This window comes from Xenopus laevis, chromosome 2L (assembly GCF_017654675.1).
Source record: "Xenopus laevis strain J_2021 chromosome 2L, Xenopus_laevis_v10.1, whole genome shotgun sequence".
In the NCBI taxonomy this organism is placed as follows: domain Eukaryota; kingdom Metazoa; phylum Chordata; class Amphibia; order Anura; family Pipidae; genus Xenopus; species Xenopus laevis.
This window is the reverse complement of record NC_054373.1, coordinates 8,488,634-8,516,524: the sequence shown is the minus strand read 5'-3', so window position 1 is coordinate 8,516,524 and position 27,891 is coordinate 8,488,634. Positions and strand designations below refer to the sequence as shown.

General features: G+C 37.5%; 1 protein-coding gene across 1 annotated transcript in view; it reads right to left on the bottom strand.

Annotated features, from left to right (window-relative positions):
* Positions 1–27,891, bottom strand: part of LOC108707398 (integumentary mucin C.1) — a 92,038-nt gene that overhangs the window by 12,418 nt on the left and 51,729 nt on the right. Inside the window, exons 13-14 of the mRNA XM_041581506.1 lie at positions 7,802–7,822; positions 353–397 (exon numbers count right to left, since the gene is read on the bottom strand). Of these exons, the coding sequence (XP_041437440.1) occupies positions 353–397; positions 7,802–7,822 (66 nt within the window). The remainder of the gene's footprint in view (positions 1–352; positions 398–7,801; positions 7,823–27,891) is intronic.

Below are 27,891 nucleotides of genomic sequence, written 5' to 3'. Positions count from 1 at the left end.
AATAATAATACGTTCTTTATTATTATCTATTATTTCACATAAAGGACAAAAGTATTATTTTGCCTCTTTATAGATTCCATATAACAACTATTGGGTATAGGATACATTTCCCTATGCACCCAATAAACTTAAACAGTGAAAGTTTATATCTCATTTAAAAAAATTACCTTTAGTAGTAGTAGTAGTGGTAGGAATAGTAGTAGTAGTGGTAGGAGTAGCTGAAACCATGAGTACAATATTTATGAAGTATTGTACATGCCATATAAGAACTCATGGGTATAGGATACACTTCCATATCCACCCAAAAACTCAAACAGTGAAAGCTTAATTGTCAATTAGTAGTAGTAATTACCTTTAGTAGTAGTAGTAGTAGTGGTAGGAGTAGTTGTTGTTGTAGCTGCAATCATAAGTACAATTATAAATGAATGATTGAATGAAAATGTTAAAACTTGAAAAGAAGAGTCCTAATAAATCTAACACTTTCTAGTTGGCCCGATGTTGCAAGGGTGTGACCTTGGCCCCTTGAATTGTAAGTAACAATAAAGTGTACAAAACTAAGGGGCCGATTTATCAAATTTAAGTTTGTATTTATTTCACGATTTGAGAAAAAACTGACGAGAAATGCAAGAATGAATATACTCAAGAATATTTTTCAGAACATCAAATAGTTGGTATTTAGTAAAGAGAAATAGTGCCAGACTCAGCAAGTAAAAGCTGGTGAGGTTTAATAGACATCAATGGGAAAACAACTTTATTTCTTTATTTTGTCAAATTATTAAAATATTCAAGTTTTAGCCTCATTGAAAACCAATCGAACAACTGATTCTCATGGGCATGCAACTTCCGTTCTGTATCCTTTTGCAGTTCTTTCTTAAATTAGCAAGCATTCAAGAAAAAGTCACATGAGTTTTGTAGAGGTTTTTTTGTCACTTGCTTTTTCCCCGTTCCAGTTTCATGCATGGTGCTACAGCTTTTCAGAGAGATTTGAATTAAAATTGAATGACTAGAAAGAAAACAACAAAGCTGGCTTGATTAATGCAAGGTTATTGAAAATATAATATGAATACTAGTTTTGCACTTAGTTGTCTCAACCCAGATGTTTTTTTGGGGTTATTTTTACTGTAGGCAGTGTCATTTAGTTTTTACCAAAGCTAGTAATAATGTTAAGTTACTTTAATAAAAAAAAAAAAACATTTTACACATGGGACAAACTATATAATATCATCCTTGAAAAAGGTCCCAATGGGGACTGAAACGTCGGAAGTAGATACTATGCAATAACAATTAAATTTTTTCACTAAAGGGAGTGCTGGTTTGGAAACTATTGGTGTATGCAAAACTACCGTGCACCCCTCTCTTTTCTATATTGCCTTGGAGTGCGGATACTCATTGGAGAATTAGATATATATATATATATATATATATATATATATATATATATATATATATATATATATATATATATATACATATATGTATAGATATATATACTATTTGTAAGATCTATGGTACAGGAAATAGTTATAGGATATATTTTGCTATTTACCCAATAAACTCACCGTGAAACAGTGAAAGCACATATTTCACTTGTAGTTCTGTTGGAGCTACAATCATGAGTACAATATAAATATGATCTAATGAACATGTTGAAACTTCAAAAAAGCAATAGAAACTAAATTAAAGTAAAATATTCAAGGAATAAAAGAAAAAAGGAATAGTTATTAAGGAAGAGTGGATGTACCACCAATTGAGAGCCATTTTATGAGCACTCAAATGAAATAATGCCCTTCTTATCAGAGATGTGAAATAAAGGCATCACATTCAAAAGCATTACAAATATTTTAATTAGAACAACCAAACAAAAGAGGTTCCAAGATTATTTATTTCCAATGACCTATATTTGGTAATTATTTATGTAATTGTCTAGAAGGATTTCATTTGTATGAAGTGGCATTTTTGGCAATGTACTTTACATCTTTAAGTCAACATTGTTTTCAATGGGCTTCTATGCACTTTGGGTCAAAAATGAATTCAAAGTGACCATCTGAATGCATTTATTTTACATTTAATTTAAACTTTTTATTTAACATTTTGACAGTCAAATGTTATATTTATTTTTTCGTTACATATCATATGTTTGGGCTGAAAATTACAGGAAAGGAAAGAAGAGGGTAGAGGGGGTAAGAGGGAGGGATTTTGGACTCTCGCCCATTTGAAAGTGCACTCTTCACAAGGCATAGTATTTATAACTAGCATAGCTATCCTAGCTATCAGTCTGGGGCAATAGCGATAAAGTAGTCCCATATATTGTTTACTTCAAGTTGCAGATCTTGCAAAGTTTGAGGGGATTTGGGTTTCACACATGGTTAACCAAGGAGTCAAAAATGCATTGTAGTTGTCCATTTTGTGGTGTATCTTTGCAGTAAGTTTTTACATTGAGGACACCCATCAGATCCTCCTTTTAACTTCCAGTAGTGTAGGAATGCCTCCCTTCCATTTGTGTGCTATAGTGCATCCGGATGCTAGGCAAATTTGTGAGCATAATTTGTATTCCGTCTTGGTGAGGGAGTCAGATTTAAAGGTGAGAAGCGCTAACCGGGGATCTGGTCTAACATTTTTCTCTAGTAGGATGCTTAAGAGAGCAAAGATTTCTTTCCATAAGTTGGAGATTTGTGGACATTCCCACCGCTTCACAACCCCTAAAGTAGTTAGGTCAGAGCTATATATTCTGTGTATATTTTGCCAGAGTCAGATACCAGCCATACAGTATTTTATATGCGTTCTCTTTGCTAATTGTGTTGATAGATGCCTTTCTGATACGATCAAGTATAATTTCCCATTGATTTATGTCTTGCACAGCATTAAGTCTTTTTTTCCCAGCATTCCATGCATTTGTTTTTATCTGGGATGGCATGTGATCTAAGTTTGGCATAGTTATGGGGATGTGCACAGAGATATTCGAAGAATGCCTTTTGTTTAGGGGTCTTGCCCACTTGTGATTGTATAAAGTTGCTGGGTTGTAGATATTTATAATGTTAGCGGAAGGGAATAGAGTGTTTGTTTCGCAGGTCCTCCAACATTAGTATGCTTCCAAGTCTGGTCAAGCTATTTATATCAGAAAAGTCATTGTCTAGCCAAAAACTGAAGGATTTCAGGTCATGGCATGGAGCAAAGGCTGGGTTATGGAATAGTGGAGTAAATAAAGATGGATTTGAGCAGATCACATCTTTATATTTGAGATTTATGCATGTACGCATTACTACAAAACCAAAATGGACATACTGATAGCAGTTAGGCCATCAGGTGAACTGGAGGTAGAAGTCCACAAAATAGACTTCATAGTCTTCATAACTTTTGAAAAATAATCCAAGAACCATGCTTCAAGATAAAAAGTATAAGTTTATTTCACATATTAAAAGTCAAAAACTACCCCATTATGGCGCCTAACGTGTTTCATAGTCTTCATAGTTCAACAAAGAATACCTTTAAGTCAATACAATTTCAGTAAGTACTTAAAATAGAGGAATATAAGCCCCTGTCCACTTCATAAATCACCAGGTTCACTTTCAATGGAATTGGAAAGATTATTTACTAAAATCCAAATGTATCTCATAATTAAACTAGAAAAAGCTCAGTGAAAAAAACAATAAAATCAAGCAAAAAACCCCAAATCATACGATTTTATCAGACTTTCTTCATGAACCACTTAATTTTTGGGGGTGTGACAATTTATATTTCTTTTGTGTGTGTTTTAAGGGGTGTTAGACATTGCAGGCTCTGTACAGGTTTATTACCTCCTGCTATTTTATGGCCCATTGCTGCAAGAAGACCCCTCTCCCTGTGTCCCACTCCCCCCCTCCCCCCCAAAGGGTGTGTACTGTATGTATATCCACCAGGGAGCGATTTTTTCTTTGTTCTCTGAGGACTGTGAGGATTTTGGCTCAACTTCAGGCAGTGAAGGTGATTGGCTGATAGGCCAAACTGTCCTGATAGCCTAGTATAGACCCATCTGAGTGGCTCAGGGACTTGTCAATCATCCCTGGGAATGTGCCCCTGCTTTTGGGAAAACCCTTGCACAGCCTCGCCCAATTTAGTCTATGCAGAGGAAGCAACCCAGTCAACAAGTTGTGCAAGGACTCCCTGGATCTCCAAAACCAGGATTAAGCTAAACCTCTACTGAGGCTATTTACAGTTTCTTACAATAGGGATGTAAGTGGAAGTTTTTTTTGAACATTTTTCACATTTCCTTTAGTGTACTGTATGTGTATTATATATTGCTATATTGTGTGCTGTGAACTTCTCCTATTAAATTCCAATTAATAACTCAACTGGCTTGGCTAATGAAAAGTACCTACATTTTTATTCTTTTTGGGGTTTGCATAGTAACTTTGCTTACATTGTTAATTTGTAGTGGGGCTCTAGGCTGTCTGGTACCTCTGAGACCTACAGGTTTATAGGATCTCAGTGGGCCCAGACAGATAGGATTTGGGGTGTAGGTGAGTGGGCATATTAATCACCAGGTGGTCACATGCTACCCAAGCACTGTGGCGCTTTCTAAAGTTTTGGGGCAACTCCAGTTTTGGAGAGATCCAGTGAAGCACCATCCGTGGGGTCAGAGGACCTGGGTGCATTCAGGCTGGTTTTGAGTTGTGCCTGTTGCAGAGGTGAAGCTAGAGTAGGCCTCTTTGGATTAGCCTGGAAGTATTAGTAATTTTTATAGTCTTCTTTTTATTTTTCCCACTTAGTACACCTGGTGGATGGAACTACCTCCCAGTTTTGTTACAGGGGGTTTTGCCCAAAACCCCCATAAATATAGAATTATAGAATATAGATTTATTGGGCTAAACCCAGTGCAAACCACAATATCTTCAAATTGGGACAGGTGCCACTCCCTTTTAATTATACATGATTGAGGTCTGAGATTGTGGATTTTCAGATTATGGCTTTTTGCAGCATTAGGGTAAAATGAATCTTGAAAAATTAGAGGGTTTTTTGTCCCAAAAAGTCTGACAAAATAAAATTGAGGTTTAATAAATAACCCCTATATTATTGCTGATTCAAACATTAAAGTATTGCTGGCCTACTGCCTTTTAGACAACTAAAATAGTCCTATAGAACAGAAGTTTGGGGCAACTATGGTGTAGGGAAAATGCAGATTTACCCTAATAAATAATTCTGATGCAAAGAGATGCTGAGCAGTTTTTTGTTTAAGATTCTAGGGCTCATTTACATCCAAAGGTATAGTAGGCAACTTGTGCTTTTCCTAAAGTGAGTTGCATCTTAAACACCTTTCATTAAAGCACTTTTATCTAAATGTTTGCTTTGCACTTTCATGAAGTTCAAATATATTTTTCCTTTTCCTCTACCTTTTTCTCTCTATTTTCTTAAGCATAGCATAGAAGGAGAAAGAAGCAGAATGAATTATGAGTGACATTTAAATGTTTCCTTGATTATCTTAAATAAATAAATAAATGCATATGTCTAAGGGGCAGATGTATCAAAGGTCGAGGTGAATTTTCAAATGAAAAAAAATCTAATTTCGAACTATTTTTGTGTACTTTGACTAGGGAATAGTCCAAATTTGATTTGAATTTTAAAAAGATTTGTAAATTCAAATATCAAAATTTATCATGTACTGTCTCTTTAAAAAATCGACTTCAATCATTTGCCATCTAAAACCTGCTGAATTGCTGTTTTAGAATGTGGGGGACCCCCTAGAACCTATTTGGAGTCAATTGAAAAATCTAAGGTTTTTTTGCAAAAAAATATTGAATTCGATCGAATGCGCTATTACTTTGATTCGTACAATTCGAATTCAGCCGAATATGGACCTATTCGATCTAAAACTGACCTATTCGACCAAAAAACCTTAAAATTCAAATTTCAAGCTATTTTTTGTATCCTTTGACTAACGATTAGTCCAAATTTGATTAGAATTTGAAAAAAATGCAAAAATTCGAATATCGAAATGTATCATGTACTGTCTCTTTAAAACTTCAATCATTCCCCATCTAAAACCTGCCGAATTGCTGTTTTAGCCTATGGGGGACCTAGAACCAATTTGGAGTCAATCGGTGGACAAATTCGATCGAATGCGCTATTCCTTCGATTTGTACTATTCGAATTCAGCCGAATAAGGACCTATTCGATTGAAAACGGACCTATTCAGTCAAAAAAAAAACCTTCAACTTAATTTCGGTTGGTCTTTTTGAATTTGAATTTCTACGTTTTTTCAATTCGAAATTCGACCCTTGATAAATATGCCCCTAAGTATACAGGTATGGGACCTGTTATTTAGAATGCTTGGGACATGGGGTTTTCTGGATAATGGATATTTTCTGTAATTTGGATCTTCAAACTTTAGCGCTACTAGAAAATCATGTAAAAATTAAGTCTTAAGTTTGGATCAAGTAAAAGGTACTGTTTTATTATTACAGAGAAAAATGAAATCACATTTAAAAATTTAAAAGTAAATTTTTTATTTTTTCCTGGCTTTATGTGTGTATGTATATTTTTATTTACTGTATATAGTGTTACTTGTGCATGTAGCTCTGCACAGCAGAATAGTGTTTTCATTTAGTAAACAGGAATCAATAGAACAACAAATACACATTAATACAAATTACAATTGCTTTAAAGGAATGGAATTAATAAAATTAATGAAGGGCCTTGAAAGTTATTTGCTTAATGGGAAGCCCAGATAAAGATTTCATTAGTAAAGGGTACTGTTTTGTCTTAGATGAGAGGAGAAAAATTTTAATAGCTGAATTTGTACAGATTGTAGTGGGCAGAGTTGGGAGTTATAGATACAGGTTATTGTGATGAGATCATGCATAAGTATGTGAAAGAAAGAATTTATCAATACTGTATAAGTGGAAAGAGTACAGGCTGGAAAATTAACACATTTAAGCTCAACAATGATCACTTTTTTAGGTTTTGATTGAGGTGGCACTGATTCATCAAAGTGGGGAAGTAGGAGACAGTAATATATTTGTGGCAAATGTTACTTAATTTAATTTTAGTTCTATATCAAATGCTTTAACGGTATATCTACACACACACACATATATATATATATATATATGTGTGTGTATAGCAGTAAACTTAGGAACGGTGCACATGGTCAATCGCAATCCAATGCCTGTGTGCTGGTTAGGAACACCAGTAATTATAGTAAGAAGAGAAACCGCACCAGCACGACTTCATAAAAAATAAACAAAAAAGATTTTATTCTCAATGTTTTCAGCTCCACTACTTGAGCCATCTTCAGGAACACACAGGAATATGTGTGTGTGTATATGTGTATATATATATATATATATAAAACACCACGGAAAGCCAGCACTCCTGAATAAAAAGTTCATATGCCTGGGTGCAGTATCAGGTCTTATTCATATAAATAAGAATGTTTTTATTGCAAAGTTTACAGCCTAACATTTTGGCCTTTTGCAAAGTGTATTGGTCACAAACAGGGATGCATTATATACATAAACTAGCGGGAAACTGTGATGTCAATGTCATCTAATGATTAACATAATAAGATAATTACTGTTCATGTGAGAAACACCCCTATATACGTACTGAATCATTTATATATTATCATGACCCCTTCTGTTATTCATTTGACCCTAAAGCTCATCAGTAAAGTTAAAAACAAGAAAAAAACAAAGCAAAAAGTAACCCATATCTGTGTCAACAAATTAAAAAAACTCCTTTTGTTAAGCACCTGGCAACCCTTACATTCTGTTTTTGACCAGATCCATATACTAGATATTGAGAAAGAATGAGATAAAAATCTTACCTATCTGTATGGTTGTTGGAGCTGATAGAGTAAGAAAATAAAAATAATGAACTCAGAGAAAAAGAGTTTTGAATTGCAATGAAGGCATACATTACCATTTGCTTACATGTTTTAAAAAAGCAGAAGTTTTAATAAATAAGCTCAGTCAATGAAATCCTTCTATTTGAAATGCAGATAAATTACTTATCGCCTTAATAAATCCTCACTTACATTTTAATACTTACAAGATACCAGAATGGTTAATGTTCTAGTACATCCTCATGTACTAAACACAGCTTAGAAGTTACATGCCCCTACATTGTTCATAGGGAGTGGCCTCAGTTTAAGCACCAGTAGCATTTGCAAAATCAAGTCTTGTAAGACTAGGTGATATAGATTAATGTAATAGTATTACAGGTTAAGCATTTCACTTTTCCAATATAAGTATGTTTTGGTAAGGCAGTGAATGACCCAAATGTCTGGCAAAGTGGGAATAATACCGTAGTAGGTACAAGGTTTAAAGAATTCATCGCTACCAATCCAGTTCCACTGTAATGTCAAGCAGGATATGTGGGTGTGTCCCACAGTGCCTTATGATTACAGTTTTGTTCAGCCAACTCTTTATGCAAGCACAAAAATATATTCAAGGCCAATATACCTTAACCTAGGCAGTAAACTGCAAACCCGTAACTTATGAAATGATTTTGTTTTTTGGGGGAATTTTGCAAATACATTAAATATTAACTTTTAATATTAACTAGTTATATATTAAACTAGCACAAACTCTTAATGTATGGTGCATACCTTATAAACTATAGGCACATTTAAAAAGTGGCTATTAGTCTGTTCTAAAAGATCATAAGATAAAATTTAGTTTAAAACAATTCAAGGGATTAGTTACAACATACATTTCTCCATCCGCTCTATAAAACCATCCAATGAAGTACACATTTCCTAAAAAAAAAAACCTTAATCTTTAGTAGTAGTAGTTGAAGGAGCCTTGTTCTTTTTGTTCCCGTGTGGGTTTTGACTTTACTGCGGTCAGCATAGGCTATTGGCTAATGGGCCAAACTGTTTTTATAACCTTGTATAGCCTGTGGCAGAGGTCAAGCTAAAGTAGGCTTCTGGGGATTGTCTGTAAAAAATGGATATGGCAGCATCATGGTTGTACCTGCTTGTGGTCTTTGAACCAGTACAACTTGTCATCATTGATGGAACTATGCAACTATGAATTCTGAATTGTACCAGCAAATGAATGAAAGCTCAATTCAGAAAGACAATGTCCCCTAGTACAGTTCATCTAGCGAAGAATGGTTAAAGTAGACTAAAGTTGGTGTTGTAAAATGGTAAGTCATGACTTTAACCCTACAGAAATGTTTTACAAGGAACTGAAATGGGAAGTTCATTTGAGGAAACCAACCAATATCCCTAATTTGAAGTTGCTCTGTAAGGAGGAATAGGCTAAAACTCCTTCAGGCCAATGTACACTGTGTATTCCTTAGAACCCATAATGTGGAGAACCACATTACCAAGTGAGTTGTATTGCCAACAGGTTAGGCACCTTATTTATGCTGGAGTTTGACACTGTTGTAATAAGAAGTACCATAACATTACCTTTAGTTGTTGTTGTTGAGGTAAAAATCATGAGTGATATATTAAAAGCAAAAATTTGCCGCAAATCCATGCGTGGCAAAATTATTTGCCCATCACTATTTATCATGTGAAAACACTATTGAAGACTATAAGAAAAAACTGGAACTGAATTAGGATTTTTTGAATCTCCTCAATGAGTTTTCACATGATTCACAAACTTTTTGTTACTGAATTAAATCTGGCCCTGAAGGATATTTTGTCAGCAATTGGAGATAAGATGTAACAATATGTATAACTGGCTACAATGTTACTCAAGCACAAGGTTTGATGGTTTAAAGGGGATCTGTTGCAAAAATATAATATATGCTTCATCTCTCTGAAATAGGAAACTATGGGGCAAATTCACTAACCGGCAAAAATTAGCCATCGCTGGCTTCACGCATATCGCAAAACTTCGACAGGCTTAAATTTGCCTGGACAACGCTAATTCACGAAGATCCGAAGATTCACACAGTGTACAGAATGCTGGCGAAGTTGTGCTAGCAAAAATACACTCAGCAATTCGAAGTTACAATAGCATTGGCTAATTTGCATACGGCGTGCAGTTAAAGTACAATGGCCGTATATGCTGCAGCAAATACATTACACTACACAAGGCCAGGGAACCTTAAAATTATATAGAGGTGTTATATTGCATATCACATACTGTAACAATGTTTACCAACAATTTTATGGATATGAATCAAGTAAAATTTGAAGAACTTGAAAATATCTACTTTTCCTCAACTCTGTTGATATGATGTGATAAACAAGAACAACACATAAGAGAAAACAAATTTAAGATTTGAAACTGAGGAAAAGTTACAGATAAAAATCACTTATCAAAAAAAGTTCATAGTACAAAGCATAGTAGACCCATATTTAATGAACTGACAGTAAATAAAAAATATCAATCTATTATCTATACCTATATTATCTTGGAATTTACTACAACTGCATGAAGGTACTGAAGTTCCTCTTGACTTCTCATCTGCCAATGCATCATACATAAGACAACATGTATTAGCAGATACAATTTTTGATCCTATCCAAATGATAAATAGACCATTAGGGATGGGCCAAAAAAATAGCCTGAGTCAAATTTGCTGGGAATTCGCCACACGTCTCACAGCAATTTCTTTTGTTGTGCGCCAGATTTTAATGCCAAAGGCATGCGCGAAAAAAAGTACAAATGGTAACATCATTTTTGCCTTCCCCTTTCCTTCCACAGTAGCAAATTAGATCTGAGCCCTCCCACTATCTATATAAAGAGGTGCAGAGGTTGCTTTTTTGGTATTGGTTAGAGTAGGAGATAGGAAAGTTGTGTGTGCTATTTAGCTAGAGGAGTTTGTGCAGTTTTTTTTCTGAGTCAGTGCAACTGACTCAAGCTCTGAGTCAGAGCTAGACTGCTCACCTCCCATGCCTAGTCTGGGCACTGTAGTGCAGCAGCAGCTGCAACCACAGCAGCAGCAATAACAGCAGCAGCAACCACAGCAGCAGGTGGAATTGGGTCGCATTGGGGCAACTGGCGCACATAGGACTGTTCCAAGAAAATCACTGGCACTCACCGCTGATTCAAACAGGGAAAACCCTTGTGTATTTATTTGCAATTGTGCAATGTTTCAGGGTAGTAACCCTTTGTCAAGCATGCTTCACTCCTGAATCATCCCCACAGTTATGCTTCAGGCTGTGCTACAACTCCTCTGCCTGGGGGAGAGGAGTCATACTGCACCTGTGCTCATGGCTGCCTTCCAGACTCAGATGGAGCAGAGGCTGGCCGCCACTAGGCTGACTGACCCATGTGCCTTGCTTTGCAGATGTACTCAGCCTTGTGGTGCAGTGCTTCCTGAAGTGCTACCAATGGTTGGGTGACTTACTGGAAAAGGCACGTAGGGTATGTCGCCACTTTCACAGGTCCCCCACTGCCAACGTGTCTTTGGCATGGATGCAGCAGCAGTATCATATGTCACCACAGCTGATCTGTGACATGCGGATGTGCTGAAATTCTACCGTGCACATGGTGGAGTGCCTTGTATAGCAGTGGTAGGTGGTTAGCAATTACCTACTGAAGCACAGTACCAGGGGTACTCAGGGGCAAATGTGGGGTACTTCAGTGCAGAGGCAGCAGATGAGGCAGCTCTGCCAAGTATTTGCCCCCCATGGGCAGGTAACACACTTTGTTAGCAGGGATATAATGCATGTGTTAGTGATGTTGTACCCCTGGTTTTCCTCCTCAAGAATATAGTTTTACAAGTTTTAAATACCTTTTACCTATGATAAGATATTTAAAGGCTTGTTCACCTTTAAATAAACTTTTAGTATGATGTAGAGAGTGATATTCTGAGACAATTTGCAATTGTTTTTTGTATTTTTATTATTTGTGGTGTTTGAGTTATTTAGCTTTTTATTCAGCAGCTCTCCAGTTTGCAATTTCACCTGGTTGCTAGAATTAAAACAAGAGACTGGAATATGAATAGGAGACTGGCCTTAATAGAAAGATGATGTAATAAAAAGCAATAATAATACATTTGTAGCCTTATAGAGCATTTGTTTTTTTAGATGAAGCCAGTGACAGTGAAAGCAGGAAAGAGTCAGAAGAAGAAGGCAAATAATTTAAAAACTATATAAAATAAATAATGAAGCCAATTGACCAATTTGAAAGTTGCTTAGAATTCTATAACATACTTAAAGTTAACGTAAAGGTAAACCACCCCTTTAAGATTTAGGACTAATGAAATATGTACTGTATGTAAGTATTTTTACAACTTTACTTCATAGCAGATCTTTAGTCTGCCCGTAATGATATTCACGCTCCTTTTCTCCTCCGTCACTCCTTGTCCTCTCACATAGAAAAGAGACTTGTATCGTGTAATTTTGCTTTAATAAAACTTCTAATAAATTTAAAATATTTCACTCACATTTTTGTTATTCTTTGTATACATTTTCATAAAAAAGGCTGTTTTGCGCAGGTTGCCCAGTTGTATCTGTAATAGCCCTCATGGCTGCTTTCCTGCAAACCGCCGTTCTGTCCCCACCGCCTGACGCGTTTCGCTGGTCCAATCAGCTTCCTCATAACAACACTTGGGACAAATTCACTAAGCGCTGAAGCGCCGAACGCTAGCGTTAATTCGCTAGCGTTTGGCATTTTCGTTACTGCGCAAATTCACTAACGAACGCTGGTGTAGTTTCGCTAGTGTTACTTCGCACCCTTACGCCAGGCGAAGTTTCGCTAGCGATGTAACTACGCAAATTCACTAACTTGCGCAGTGTACTGAACGCTACCTTTTACACTAGACTTCCTTCGCCACCTCAGACCTGGCGAAGCGCAATAGAGTAGATAGGGATTGTCCCAAAAAACGCTGGCGTGTTTTCTACATTATGGGTGATAGGCTGAAAAAGATCGAAAAATTTTTTGGGGCTCCCCTCCTTCCCCCCTACATTTCCTGACTCATGGCAACTTACCTAGACAGTGGGCACATGTGTAGGGCAAAATAAAAATTTTATTTGATGATTTGAAGGTTTTCTTAGCATTTGTAGTGCTGATACGTATTCCTCCATTGAAATTTGAATTTCGCGCCGTATGCAAATTAGCCTTCGCTAGCGTAACTTTGCTTTACATAGCGAATCAACGCTAGCGCAACTTCGCAACCTTACGCTACCCCTGAGCGCAACTTCGGATTTTAGTGAATTTGCGAAGCGCTGGCGAAGTGCGGCGAAGTGCGGCGAAGTGCGGCGAAGTTGCACCTGACGAAACTACGAATGTTAGTGAATTTGCTTGGTGTCTGATTCCAAAATTACAAAATTACTACACTATATATTTTCTGTTTTTTCTTCTTTTTTTCCTGATGTTTGTTTGTCGCCTATGCCAGAGGCGCTGATCCATTTTTCTATATATTGCGAAGTATTCTACAGTCTGAAGTATGATCGGCAGGAGTAGATTGAACTAAAGGACTGACTTTTCCATCTATTTGCAACTTTTTGAACACAATTAGTGATGTAACAGTAAATATAAAAAAATATACACACACATATATATAAGCACTCACAACACTTGATCACAAATCCAGGTTTGCCTTCCCGATTTTTATTGGTAGCCCCAAAGCAGAAATAAAGTGTCACATAAAAACACCCATATACTCTAATGTAGTTTGTGCCAAGAATGATGGACTACAAAATAATTTGTTGCGCAACAGAATATTCATGACAAAAAAGGTTTTGTGAATTTCTCGGGTTTACGTGGTTTTGCACATTTTTCAGCAGTGATAAAAAAAATATACACACACATATATATAAGCACTCACATCACTTGATCACAAATCCAGGTTGCATCACTCGTAGAAAAAAAAACATGAGCTTTTGCCTTCCCAATTTTTATGGGTAGCCCCACAGCAGAAACAAAGTGCCACATAAAAAAACACCCATATACTCTAATGTAGTTTGTGCCAAAAATTATGGGCTACAACACAATTTGTTGTGCAATAGAATATTCATGACAAAAATGGTCTGTCATTTCAGGTACTGCAAAATCAACACATTTACATAATTTTGGGGTGGGGTAGGTAGAAAAATGTACATTCACCCCAGAAAACCATATATTTTCAGAAAGTACATATTCACCAGAATCATAAAAGGGTATGCATGTCTTTCTACTCCAAAGCACCAAGCCGCTAACCTTTCCTAAATTTGGCAATTTTGGTGACACTTCCAAAAATCACTTCAAAACTTCCACCCTGCAGAGCATCTTATTTCCAACATACTATTAGATATCAAGATAAATCACCCCAAATATGAAAGCATGGGGTCCTCTGAACAGTTTGATGCCCAATGTACATAGGTTTATCAAAGTATGACATGTAAAGACCCCAAAATCTTTCTTGTGCATACGTATTTAATTTCTTTCATTTACACTAATTTATAAACACTGCATGTTTTATGTGGGATAATATGGAACAAAAAATGATGGTGACCCCTGAAAACCATATATCTTTGGAAAGTACACATTCTAAAAAATACAAAATAGGTAATTATGTCTTTCTAAGCCAAACTACCATACTGCAAAACTACACTAAATACAGTGGTTTTTCATGATATTTCTGAAAATCGCCATTTCTTGCAATTGACCGCATTTATATCACCCAATTTCTTATCCATTTATTGTAAAATACCCTAAATATTGACATCAAGGGTCTTCTGAACAGTCTGATGCCCAAAATGCATAGATATACCAAAGCAGCAGGCATGTGCTGACCCCAAATAAAATTAGTGCATTTGAATTTTCTCTGCTGTCTTTTCACCTTCTGCAGGAAAAGCTCCTTGACTGCGTATTATGTGCCACAAGACCCTCCTAACAGCACAAAGACCCCCTGAAACAATATATTTTTGTAAAGTACACATTCTGAAAATTGCAAAAAATGTATTTGTACTCCAAACTATCATACTGAAAAGCTATGCCAAATAAAACATGACAAACAATGCAAGCATAAAACTGCAATAAAATCACAAAAATAAAATCAGGAAAATCAATGAAATAACAAAATAACATGTTTATTCATATTTTGGCTTTTTTCTCTCTTTTCTTTTTTCCTACTAGCAAATCTTTACTTTTCTTAACCCCTCTCTCTCTCTTACCAACAACTGTATACCATTTGTTGAAAGCCTGGTTACAATATTTACTATATGTCGTATCCAATTCCAGCAGAACTGGACAGAAAGTCAACACAACTCCGCTCCCATTACATGCAAATTCAAATCTCTCTTCCATCATTCCACTGTTACGCGCTGCGGATCAATGAATCATTATTGTGGCACAAAATGACAGTGTGGCAATGCACACAAGAACTATAAGACTATATCCAAAACAACTCAAATGGGGAGGTCTCATCCACAACTTTATGGTGCACACACAAGTCTGTACTTCGAGGTCATCTAATCAAACACGCATCTAATGTTAAAAAACAGTGAGAGCCAACAATAAATAACTTAACTCGACAACTAAAAGACCTAGAAACAAAAAACAAGACAGACACATCAAATGTACTGGTTAAGTTAATCACAGAATCCAGAAGCAAAATTCATGAACTAGAACTAGAAAAAATGGATTTCCTTTTGCAAAAACTACATTACAACAGAAAAAAAAAAAAGCAACAAAGCCTCCAAACATCTTGCTAATTTGTAAAACAGAAGCAGGCTAATCAAGCAATAGATCATATTTCAGACACAGAGGGAATACAAAAAACAAATCCTAAGTAAATAGCAACCATTTTTGCAAGCTACTATTCAACTTTATACAACTTTGAATCTCGATCCTATGACTCCCCAGCCATTAAATCAAAAAAGTAAAAGAATTTCTCAAGAGAGCTAACCTCCCATGATTACTGTCCGAACAATTGAATCTGCTTAATACCCTGATTACTGATCAAGAAATTTGAGAAGCATTACATGCAAATCCAAATGGACAAGCCCCAGGTCCAGATGGGCTAACAATTCAATATTATAAGCCATTTCAAACAATATTAGTTCATCAATTAATGCTACTATTTAACCATATTCTTCAAATGGATGAATTTAGAGAAGAAATGTTGAAAGCCACAATTACCACTATATCAACAGATTGAAGGAAATCTTACCGGGCATTATACATCAATACCAAACAGGTTTTAATAAAGGTAGACAAGGCACAGACAATACAAGAAAAATGTTAACAAAAAATCTACAAAAAAAAATTTCAACAGTCCTCGTAGCACTCGATGCAGGAAAAGCATTTGATAGAGTCCACTGGCAATATATGGCAGAGGTGCTCCAAGCATATGGATTCCAAGGGAAGATTTATCATGCCATAATGGCACTTTATACAAAACCTTCAGCTCAGGTGATTAATATAGGCTTCCTGTCAAATTAATTTAGTATCACGAATGGCAAAAGACAGGGATACCCACTTTCTCCCCTGAAATTCAATCTCATTTTAGAGCCATTAGCCAATATGATTAGAAATTCTCAAGTAGTGATGGGCGAATTTATTCACCAGGCGCGAACTCGTAGCGAATTTTCGCGATTCGACGTCGGCGAAAAAATTAGTGAAACACCCGCAAAAATTTGCTGGCGAAAATTCGCAGGCGTCCAAAAAAATTCGGGAAAAAAACGGACGCCGGCACCGAAAACAGAGGCCAGCATCGAAAAAATCGTTTCGCGAATTTTTCGCAAATTCGGCCATCACTATTGTCAAGCAATATCAGGCAACTCACATTTCAAGATAGTGCTTTTTGCAGGCGATATTTTGCTATCCCTTACCAACCCGGAATCATCACTTCCCATCACTTTCCAAATTTTATCTGAATTTAGTGAAATTTCTTATTATAAATTAAACATAGCCAAAACTCAAGCACTTCAACTAGAGCTATCAACAATCCAACTATCCAATTTACAGCAATCATACCCATTCCAATGGAAACAACATTCAATTGCATACTTGGGTGTTGAACTTTGTAAATCTCATTCAGAAACCTACAAGTGAAACTATCTTAAGGGTCATGCGGAAATACAATCCCAATTTCAGAAATGGAGCCCACTTCATATCTCATGATTAGGCAGGATGGCTACAGTCAAAATGATTGCCTTGCCTAAACTCCTTTATTTATTCAGAACACTTTCTATTACCATTACCAAGGCATTTATACACCAAGCACAGAAGACGTTTAATAATTTTATTTGGGGTGACAAAAAGCCCAAGATCCAACGCAAATATTTAGAAAAGGTGGGTTTGGCATTCCAAACCTCAAAAAGTGCTATAAGGCTGCAATTATGGAGCAGATTACAATGTGGAATCTTCCAGTAAGTCATAAACATTGGCTATATATATCAGCAAGCAATAACTCCTCTAACATTGCAACAACTTTTGTAGTCAGATAGTGTGTCAGTAATAGCACAAACATCCAATATGTATCATACTACCATTACAGCTCTATCTGTTTGGAATCACATGAAAACCAAAAACATATCCATGTTTTCCCAGTCAAAGAGCGCTGTAAAAGACTCGTTGCAAGTTATCGCAAACGCTTGATTGCAGTTATTGCTGCTAAGGGTGGCCCAACCAGTTATTAGGTTCAGGGGGCAATTACTTTTTCACACAGGTTTGGATTTCTTTTCTCCCTAAATAATAAAAACCCTCATTTAAAAACTGCATTTTGTGTTTACTTGTGTTATCTTTGACTAATAGTTAAATGTGTTTGATGATCAGAAACATTTTGTGTGACAAACATGCAAAAGAATAAGAAATCAGGAAGGGGGCAAATAGTTTTTCACACCACTGTATTAGAATCGAGATCAGATTTAATCAGTATAACTTGATTAACAATTTCAATAAGAGAAAGAACCCCTATTCCATCAAGTACTACAAATGGTCTTCCAGAGTTGATTCTCTTTATGCTTCCAAAAACAACAACCACTGGTGTTAAGAAAAATACACGATCCACTATCAAATACCACCAATCTATAATCAACCTTTAATTAATTCAACTAACGTTCCTGTGTAATTGAATCAATTCATTAAATTGCTGCTTAGAGCTCAATCTATTAGTGCCTTTGATTGATTATATACAAATTGATTGATATCTATTTAAAGTGCTGGTATGAATTACTAACAAGTAATTCATATCTTATTGATAAGTGATATATGTTAAAGTGCAGTGCCAATAAATACATTCATTGATCTTCCCAGGGATAATGATTTTTTTTAACTAAAATTTGTTATTGGTTTTATACATTCCATGTCAAATAACAATCTCATGTCAGCACAGAAAGAAACAGGACAAAACAGTGATGATCCGCACGGTGATCAGTTTGAACTAGCTGATATTTCTGCTGCTCTATCATGTTCATTCCTCCAGCATGGCCAACTGCCTTCCATTTGGATTGCTTCAGTCTAGTCATACAGGAAAACATGCTGGGTTGTGCCAACTAGCACATTAATGGCAATAAAACCAAATAATATTGGGAACTTTGAAATATAACATTCCATGTAAATGGAACAGAGAGAGATTAGAAGGGAGAGAGTGGGGTATAGGGATATATTTATACTGTCCAGGAATCCCCACATTCAGGTCGGTTTACGGCTTACACTAAAGCATATCCTTTACCTGCAATGGAAGCGTCTGGGGGAGAAAGCTGATGGATGGGGTAAGGATGTTTGACTCTCAGTGTATCACAATTATAGCTTACTAAAGAGCACGTCCTGGAATGCTCACCATTGCTATTTCTGACTTCAGGTTTGGCTGAGCTGCAGGTAGTGGTCAGAACCCAAATACTGGGTCCAGTAAAACCATTTTTTACAAAAATTTCCTGTTTCCTTCAATGCTGTAGGCCTCAACTGGTAGCAAAAACAAAGAGAAAAAGTACCCCGCTTACAATCTTAATTTAGCTGTTACTTATATAAATTGTTTCAATACCTGTTAGATAAAAAATTGCATATGTTGCAGTGCAAGCCCTGTTATTAACGTTAGACCAATCCCATGAATTGGTATTAGCTTAAAGTGCCATGCTATAAATTCATTATATAATAGATAGGAATAAGAGATGAAAATAAATTATAAATAAAGTGCAGTGCAATTAAATTAATTCAGTTAAATTACAATTAAAAACCTTTGAATAAATCCAGCCACAATGAATCGATTAAAAATTGTGGCAATATTATATGATGAGTGATTGAGGTAACTGCGTCCAAAATTGGACAACAATTAATCAATAAAGTGCTTGACAGTGCTAATTCAATAATTCATTATAACTCAGGTAATTCATTATAAATTAATAATGATAATGGTAATTGATTATAAATTAATAAGGATACAATTTAAAAACAATACTCAGTTTCTTGAAATGAAATAAGATAATGGAGAGAGGTGGAGTTGTCCCAAATCTACTACCTAATTTGTTTCTAATCCCTGGGACACCACAAAGGCAAAGAAGGCAGAGCAACTGGGACTGTGGTCTTGTTTGTTAATCTAAACCCTAAACTGTCGAGAGCTATGATGGCCTAAAAAAACACAAATCCATGGCCTCCTGTAAATTCAGTATTGCGAGAGAGAAGAAAAAGTGAACCGAGTACTGAATTAATTATCAACCACCCCTTCCATTCCCATTGAACCCGAATTTTTAAAAAATATTAAAAGATTGAAATCAACTAGATTCAAAATGCCGACACGTGTTTCGCTATATACTGGCTTTGTCAAGGCGCAATAACCGAGTCCCCTCGGAAGCGTGGTTTAAGTCACTTCCGCGTTGTGCGTCATGGGGAGAAGTATCGCGTGACTTGAATACACACTGACTCTAGTCATCCCATTCTCGTGTGAGCTTGTAGCAGGCCGAACTTGTTACCATGTTACCATGGAAACCGCACCTTCTTATTCCATTCATTTGAAGGGAAAACCGCCCGAAGGCTGTTATCCTTTGGCTAGATTAAATTATAACATTTCTCATATGGCTGCTTAGGTTTCTCCTACCATGTTAGGGAACTTAATTATTTTGGATTCACATTCCAGATCCAAAAATTAACCCTTTATTGTTCTGTACATATATTAATTTAAAAAACTATTTATTAATTGTTTATTAAAACACTCGTCCGAGTGTTTTTTATTGTAGGCCTCAACTGCTCACATCTATAGACTTCCAACACTTTATTGAACCAGTCTTTAATTAACAGTTGATTTGTTTGTTTCTATCTTAGTGGAATTAGCGCTTTAGCAGTGTCTAGTAATACCGGTGTCAATGATTTTTTATACAGTATGTAGAGCATGAATGTTGTGTGTAGTAATAAGCAATAATAATAATAATAAGCAAGAAGCAATAAAAAGATAACCACAGCATTAATTGCTTGCAGAGTGCTCTCCTCATTTCTTTACAAATCAAGTTACAGATATCAGGATACCGGTGACCTGATCGAGGAAAGTTGCACCCTTTTCCTGAACCAATCGGGCGGAGCGTTTTGGGATATTATACTTTCTGTTGTGTGTAGTATAACAGTCCCTGTTATCTCTAAAATAGTTTCTTGTATCGTGTCCCAATATGGTTTTATGATAGGGCAGCTCCAAAAAATGTGTGATAGAGTTCCTTGGCTGACTTTGCATCCCTAGCATAGAGGCGAGACCGTCCCATAGATTTTCTCTAGCTTGGTGAGGTATGTATACCACTGTGTATATAATTTGTAGTTGAATTACTGCATTTTTATACATGGAGATGAGGCATGCATTAGTTGTGTGATTTTTTCACAAGTGTCTGAGTGTATAGTAGTAGCTAGTTAATTTTCCCATTTTGTTTTGAAATAAGCTGGGTGTGGAGAAAGATCTGCAATATTCCTATACGGTACAAAAGAGAAATCACTTTCGTTGGTGCATTCTCTGCAGACCATATCTGTTCCATTTCTGTAGGTTCTTGTCTCTGTGTTTATGCCAGAAATATTGAGGTGATAAAATGTCTAATTTGGCGGTATTTAAACCTATCTAAGTCTGATATTTTTTGGTCTGTAATTATTTTCTAATTATTATGGTTTTTAATTGGTTCCCGGAATAAATGGCGCTTCCATCCTTTGTAATTATCTAGATTTAATCCAGATGTAAAAGCGGGATTGCCAAATACTGGGGTTTGTAAAGGAGGGCCATTTGCCCGATTTAACCAGTCCATCCCAGTTTTCTTGCGTATATCTAAGCTTGTAGTCTATTCTATCTCTGTATATTTTGTTTGTGTGTGATAACCATAAGCTCGCCCATAGTGTTATTCTGTCTATGGAAGGACCAATCTAAACATCTAGTCAGAATGGCAGCTTTGTGATAATTTTCCCAGTCGGGAAGACCTAATCCTCCATGTTTTTTAGCTGCTGAGAGCTTTTTGCGAGCAATTCTGGGGTTTTTGTTCATCCATATGTATGTACTAGTGATGGGGAATTTTGGATGTTTCACTTCGCCAAAAAATTCGGAAATTTTCTGTGAAATTTGCGAAACAGCAAAAAAATTGCAAAACGGCACCGCCGTCTCGTTTTTGATCTCATCCATTTTTTTGACACTGGCGCAAATTTGCTGGCGAAAATGCAAAGGTGAATTTTCGCAGTGGTTTCGCAAATTTATTCGCCGGTGCTGAATCTCAGGAATTTGCCGCAAATTTGCGCCTGGCGAATAAACTCGGCCATTACTAGTATTTACTGGTTACACTGTTTAGTGCTTGGAACATTGATTTGGGGGGGAATGGAATTGATTGTGACAGATATAAGAAATGGGGGAGAATATTCATCTTCAACACGTTTATTCTGCCTATCCAAGATAAGGCTGGCTTAGACCATTTATGTAAGTCTCTTGAGATGGCTTGTTAAAAGTCCTTATAATTTTGTTCTGCTGTTTGTTTGGGGTCAGAGAAAATCTTTATTCCTAGATATGTAAAGTATGTGCGAGCGGGTTTTATAGGAAAGTTTTGTAGAATAGCAATATAATCTGAGTGTGAGTGTGATATGTTAAAGGCCACCTATTTTGATAAATTAATCTTGAAATTGCTATATCTATTATAATTTTGGAGCTCTATTTGTAAATTTAGAAGGGAAATTCTAGGGTTTTTTGTTCCTTGGAGCCTACATGGAATCCATTTATGTCCGTGTTTGCCCTAACTTTGTTAAGAAGGCTTTCTGAGGTGAGTATAAAGAGCAGGGGGGAGAGGGGGCAGCCCTGTTATGTTCTGTTTCTGATGTCGAAGGGTGCCAAAAGATCCCTGTTTATCTTTAATTTGGCTGTTGGGTTGGTGAATAAGAATAAGGAAATCCAATTTATCATATTAGGGCCTAGGTTAAGTTCTTGCAATGTAGCAGTAAGAAAGTCCCAGTCCACTCAAACACTTTCTCTGTGTCTGTGGACAACATTACTAAAGGGATGCCTGCATTGGAGTATTGGATTATGCTAAACAATCTGTTAGTATTATCCCTGGCCTCTCATCCTAAAACAAATCCGACTAATCAAATGGGATAATATTTGATTTAGCTGTATAGCCAGAACTAGCACACAATTTAGTATCGTGTTAAATAATGATATACAGTAGGTCTAAAGTTACTTGGGTCTAATGGATCTTTACCTTTTTTCTGTATTAATGTGACATGGACCTCTAATGCTTCTTTAGGGAAAGTATTTCCTGTAGATATTAAGTTAAATGCTGAAAGTAAATGGGAAATGAGATGGTTTTCCAGCTCTTTATAGTAAAAAATGGTAATGCCATCAGGGCCAGGGGCCTTACCCGCTTTAGTAGTTTTAAGTTCCAATTTCCTTCTTAGAGATTGGGGATTCCAGAACCCTATGTGCTTCAGAGGTAATTCTGGGAGTATTGGCACTACATATGTAATTTCTACTGGCTTTTATCTTCTCCTCAGTAGAAAGGCCCTGTGTGTTAGATTTGGGTAGCTGATAAAGTTTTATGTAAAATTGCCTAAAAACTTCAGCTATATCTGCTGTGTTAGTAACTAATTGGCCTTGAGGGGTTCTGATCTGTGTTATATGATTACACAGTTGTTTTTTCTTGAGCATGGCTGCAAGCAATCTCCCATATTAATGTCATGTTCAAAGAAATTTTTTTATTTAGTTCAATGGCTCTAGTAAGTATCATCTTTTCTCGCTAATATAAGGGCATCAAAAATGTATGTGAGCTTATCTTAGATTGTTTGTGCTGCGCTTCTAAGGAGCGAATTTTAGTAATTAATTAATTAATCTTTGAATGCAGCGTTTGGCTCTGCCTTCTTTCTAGCACCTATCTTAATTAACTCTCTTCTTACTACACATTTGTGTGCTAACCAAAGCATCCAAGGATTCATCCCTTCACATTTATTTTCAGCAAAGTATAACTTTAGTGTTTGACTTATCTCTTTTTTCACTTGTTGATCGCATAAAAAGGAGTCATTTAGATGCTAGTGGGGGGACATATGCAGGTTTTGTGTATGTATTAAGGTGCAGGTTATAGGGCATGATCGGACCATGATATTATATCTATGTTGGCATCTTTAAGCAGAGTTATGTCTGAGTGGCCGATAAAAATGTGGTCAAGCCTAGCGTATACATTGTGCAGTTGGGAATAGTATGTATAACCTCTTGTTGTGGGATTGATGAGGTATCTATCAGGGTGCGGGCTCTGAGTTGTTTTTTGAAAGTTTCTAATTTTCTGTGTGGTATGCTGGAGTGTCCTGAAGAGGTATCTACTAGGGGTTCTAGCCTTGCTGACCCTTTACAGGAAGAAGTATAATACATAATAACAATTGTGGTCCCATTTGGGCTTCTTGTCTCTAGCTTATCAGCTTAGAAATGAGAAGGAATAAGAGAGGGGAGAGAAAAATAAAAGAAAGGAGAAAAAAAGAAATATGAAACAGCAAACAACCTGGGGAGATGTGGAGAGAGAGAGAGAGAGAGAGAGAGAGAGAGAGAGAGAGAGAGAGAGAGAGAGAGAGAGAGAGAGAAAAGGGGGGGTATGAGAATGTGGGGGAGGGGTAGAGTGGATGAAATATATAGCGCTGTCAAGATACGCAGTGCTTTACTGCAGTTATAGCAAATAGGGAATAAATGGTGGATAACAGACAAGGATTACAGAGTACAATAGGGTTTACAAACTAAAAGGTTAGGGTACAATTGAGACATTAGGATTGTATAAACACTTTGTCATTTTTGATACAGCAATGATTAATTAAGGTACATCGAATAGGCCTCTTTAAACAGGTGGGTCTTTAAGGAGCGCTTGAAAGTTTGGAAAGAAGGAGAAAGTCTGACAGCTTGTGGTAGAGAGTTCCAGAGAAAAGCAGAAGCCCGAGAGAAGTCTTGTAGACGAGAATGGGCAGAAGTGACCAGAGGAAAAGTGAGGCGAAGATCAGAAGCAGAGCGTAGTTTTCGTGAAGGAGTGTATTTGGAGATTAGAGATGAAATATAGGGAGGGGTTTCATTATTAAGGGCCTTGAATGTGAGTGTAAGTAATTTGAATTTGATTCTAGAAGAGATTGGGAGCCAGTGAAGGGACATACATATGGGAGCAGCTGATGTTGAGCGGCGAGCTAGATGAATGAGTCTAGCGGCCGCGTTTAGAATAGATTGGAGTTGTGAAAGGTGACTTGTTGGAATACCTGTGAGGAGTAAGTTGCAGTAATCAAGGCGGGAGATGATGAGAGACTGAATCAGTGTTTTAGTTGATTCTGAACTGAGATATGGTCGTATTCGAGCAATGTTGCGCAGTTGAATACGGCAAGATTTTGCAAGTGTTTGAATGTGTGGTGAAAAAGACAGATGAGAGTCTAAGATGACTCCTAGGCAGCGTGCCTGTGTGGTGGAATGAAAGGTGGTGTTGTTTACGGTGAGTGATATCTGAGGGACAGGGGAAGATCTTGGAGGAAATATGATGAGTTCTGTTTTAGAAAGGTTCAGTTTCAGGTGGCGCTGTGACATCCAGGAGGAGACAGCAGAGAGACAGTCTGTGACTTGGGAAAGGACAGAATTAGAAAGATCAGGAGTAGACAAGTAGAGTTGGGTGTCATCAGCATAAAGGTGATACTGAAGTCCAAATGACTGAATGAGTTTTCCTAGTGAAGTTGTATAGAGCGAGAACAGCAGGGGGCCAAGAACAGAGCCTTGAGGAACTCCAACAGAGAGTGGGAATGTAGTAGAAGTAGAGTTAGAGAAGGAAACTTTAAAGGAACGGTCAGACAGATAAGATGTAAACCATGAAAGAGCAGTGTCCCGAATGCCAGATGAGTGTAGAATGTCAAGGAGGAGTGTGTGGTCAACTGTGTCAAAGGCTGCAGAGAGATCTAGAAGGATTAGAATGGAATAATGACCTTTAGACTTTGCCAATAGAAGATCATTGGTTACATTGGTGAGTGCAGTTTCAGTCGAGTGTGATGGGCGGAAGCCAGATTGCAAGGGGTCGAGGAGGGAGTTGTGAATGAGATGCTGGATCAGGCGTTTGTAAACAAGCCTTTCTAGTAATTTGGATGCGAATGGAAGAAGGGAGACCGGTCGATAGTTAGCGGGAGAGCTGGGATCAAGGGAAGGTTTTTTGAGGATAGGAGTGATTAGTGCTTGTTTGTATAATGATGGAAAGATTGCAAGGGGTCGAGGAGGGAGTTGTGAGTGAGATGCTGGATCAGGCGTTTGTAAACAAGCCTTTCTAGTAATTTGGATGCGAATGGAAGAAGGGAGACCGGTCGATAGTTAGCGGGAGAGCTGGGATCAAGGGAAGGTTTTTTGAGGATAGGAGTGATTAGTGCTTGTTTGTATAATGATGGAAAGATTGCAAGGGGTCGAGGAGGGAGTTGTGAGTGAGATGCTGGATCAGGCGTTTGTAAACAAGCCTTTCTAGTAATTTGGATGCGAATGGAAGAAGGGAGACCGGTCGATAGTTAGCGGGAGAGCTGGGATCAAGGGAAGGTTTTTTGAGGATAGGAGTGATTAGTGCTTGTTTGTATAATGATGGAAAGGTACCAGTAGAGAGTGAAAGATTGAATAGGTGGGTAAGTGCAGGAGAGAGTGTATCAGAGATTGGGTGGAGAAGGTGAGAGGGTATGGGGTCAAGGGAGCAGGTGGTGGGTTTTGAGCTGGCTAGAAGTTTGCTAACTTCATCTAGAGTTGCAGGGGTGAAGGAGTGCAAAGTAGATGTGAGTGGACTGCACGTTGGTCTGAGATTGTTGTCGGACGGTATGCTCAACCTAATGAGATCGATTTTTTCATTAAAGAAATGAGCAAGGTCTTGGGCGGTAACATTAATAGGTGGAGGAGGTGGAGGGGGGCATAGGAGTGAGTTAAATGTGGCAAACAGCTGCTGTGGTTTGGAGGACATAGTAGATATTAGATAAGAGAAGTATTGTTCTTTGGCTAATGATAGAGCTCGGTTATAGCAGGAGAGCATGAATTTGAAGTGGATGAAGTCAGGATCAGTTCGTGACTTTCTCCACCGTCGCTCAGCTGATCTACTACATCTTCTGAGGTACCGTGTTACACTAGTGTGCCAGGGTTGGGGTTTAGCTGGCCGACTGTGAAGGGTGGTAGAAGGTGCAAGGGAGTCAAGTGCTGTTGAAAGGGCATCGTTGTAGAGAGAAGCTGCCATATTGGGACAAGAGAGAGTATTAATATGAGATATGGATTGTGCTGATACTGTTGATAATTGTTGTGGTTCAAAGGCATTAAGGTTTCTATACGTGTGGGTAGAGAGAGATGGTTGTGAAGGTGCAGGTGAAAGCAGTATCTGAAAGGAGAGTAGATGATGGTCAGACAGAGGGTAGGGAGAGTTAATTAAGTTGGATGGGCAGCATGAGTGGCAGAATATAAGGTCAAGAGCATGACCCTCGGTGTGAGTAGGTGAGTCGGTCCACTGAGAGAGACCAAAAGAAGCTGTTAGAGAGAGAAGTTTAGAGGTGGCAGCAGAAGCAGAGTTGTCAATGGGGATGTTGAAGTCCCCCAAAATGAGAGCAGGTGTCTCACTGGAGAGAAAGTATGGAAGCCAGGCAGCAAAGTGATCCAAGAAGGTGGAATAGGGACCTGGGGGGGCGATATATGACAGCAACACGCAGAGAGATTGGAGAAAACAAACGTATGCTGTGGACTTCAAAAGAAGTGAAGGAGAGAGAAGTCGGTGTAGTTAGATTTTGAAACCTACATTTTGGGGAGAGAAGAAATCCCACCCCACCGCCATGACGGCCATCCAGTCTAGGAGTGTGAGTAAGTGAGAAGCCTCCATAGCAGAGGGCAGCAGGTGAAGCAGTGTCTGAGGGGGAGAGCCATGTTTCAGTGATTGCAAGAAGGTGAAGGGATTTAGCTATAAAGAGGTCATGGACTGCTGTTAGTTTATTGCAGATTGACCGTGCATTCCAGAGGGCACATGAGAAAGGCAGGGAGGGTGCTGGTTTTATGTGAATTAGGTTTGCAATATTAGAAGTGCGTAAAGTCTGAGAGACTGGACAGTATGATAATCATCATGGTAACCAAGGGCATCCATGTAGTACTATGTAAAAAAAAAGTTCCTATTAAGTCTTTTTTGATTGTTCAGATTGTGCCTGATCATAATCTGACTCGTTTGCTGAGTTTTGTCCATATGGGGACTCAAGTATTGAATATCCATTCTTCCGGAGACAGTAGACACTTTATGCTGGCAAGCAGTATTATTCATTCTGTTCTATCTGGGGTACTCACTGGTGTGTGCCTGTGCTTCTTGGGAGGTTTTTGCCATTGTGCTGTATATAGAGTGTCCAGAAAATCTCCACAATAGGCTAGATCTCTCCATTCCTTGACATCCATTTATGGCAGGCCAATTTGCTTGCAGAAGGCCTCCAGCTCATCCGATTCTTTAAGGCTGATCTGTTTCTCATTTTTCCTTACGATTAGGGCGAAGGGGGAAGCACCATTATAGACAATGCCCTTCTTCCATAAAATGGTAGTTAAGGGTCTGAGTGCCCCTCTTTGCTATATTGTAAGACATGCTAAATCCTGAAATATAGA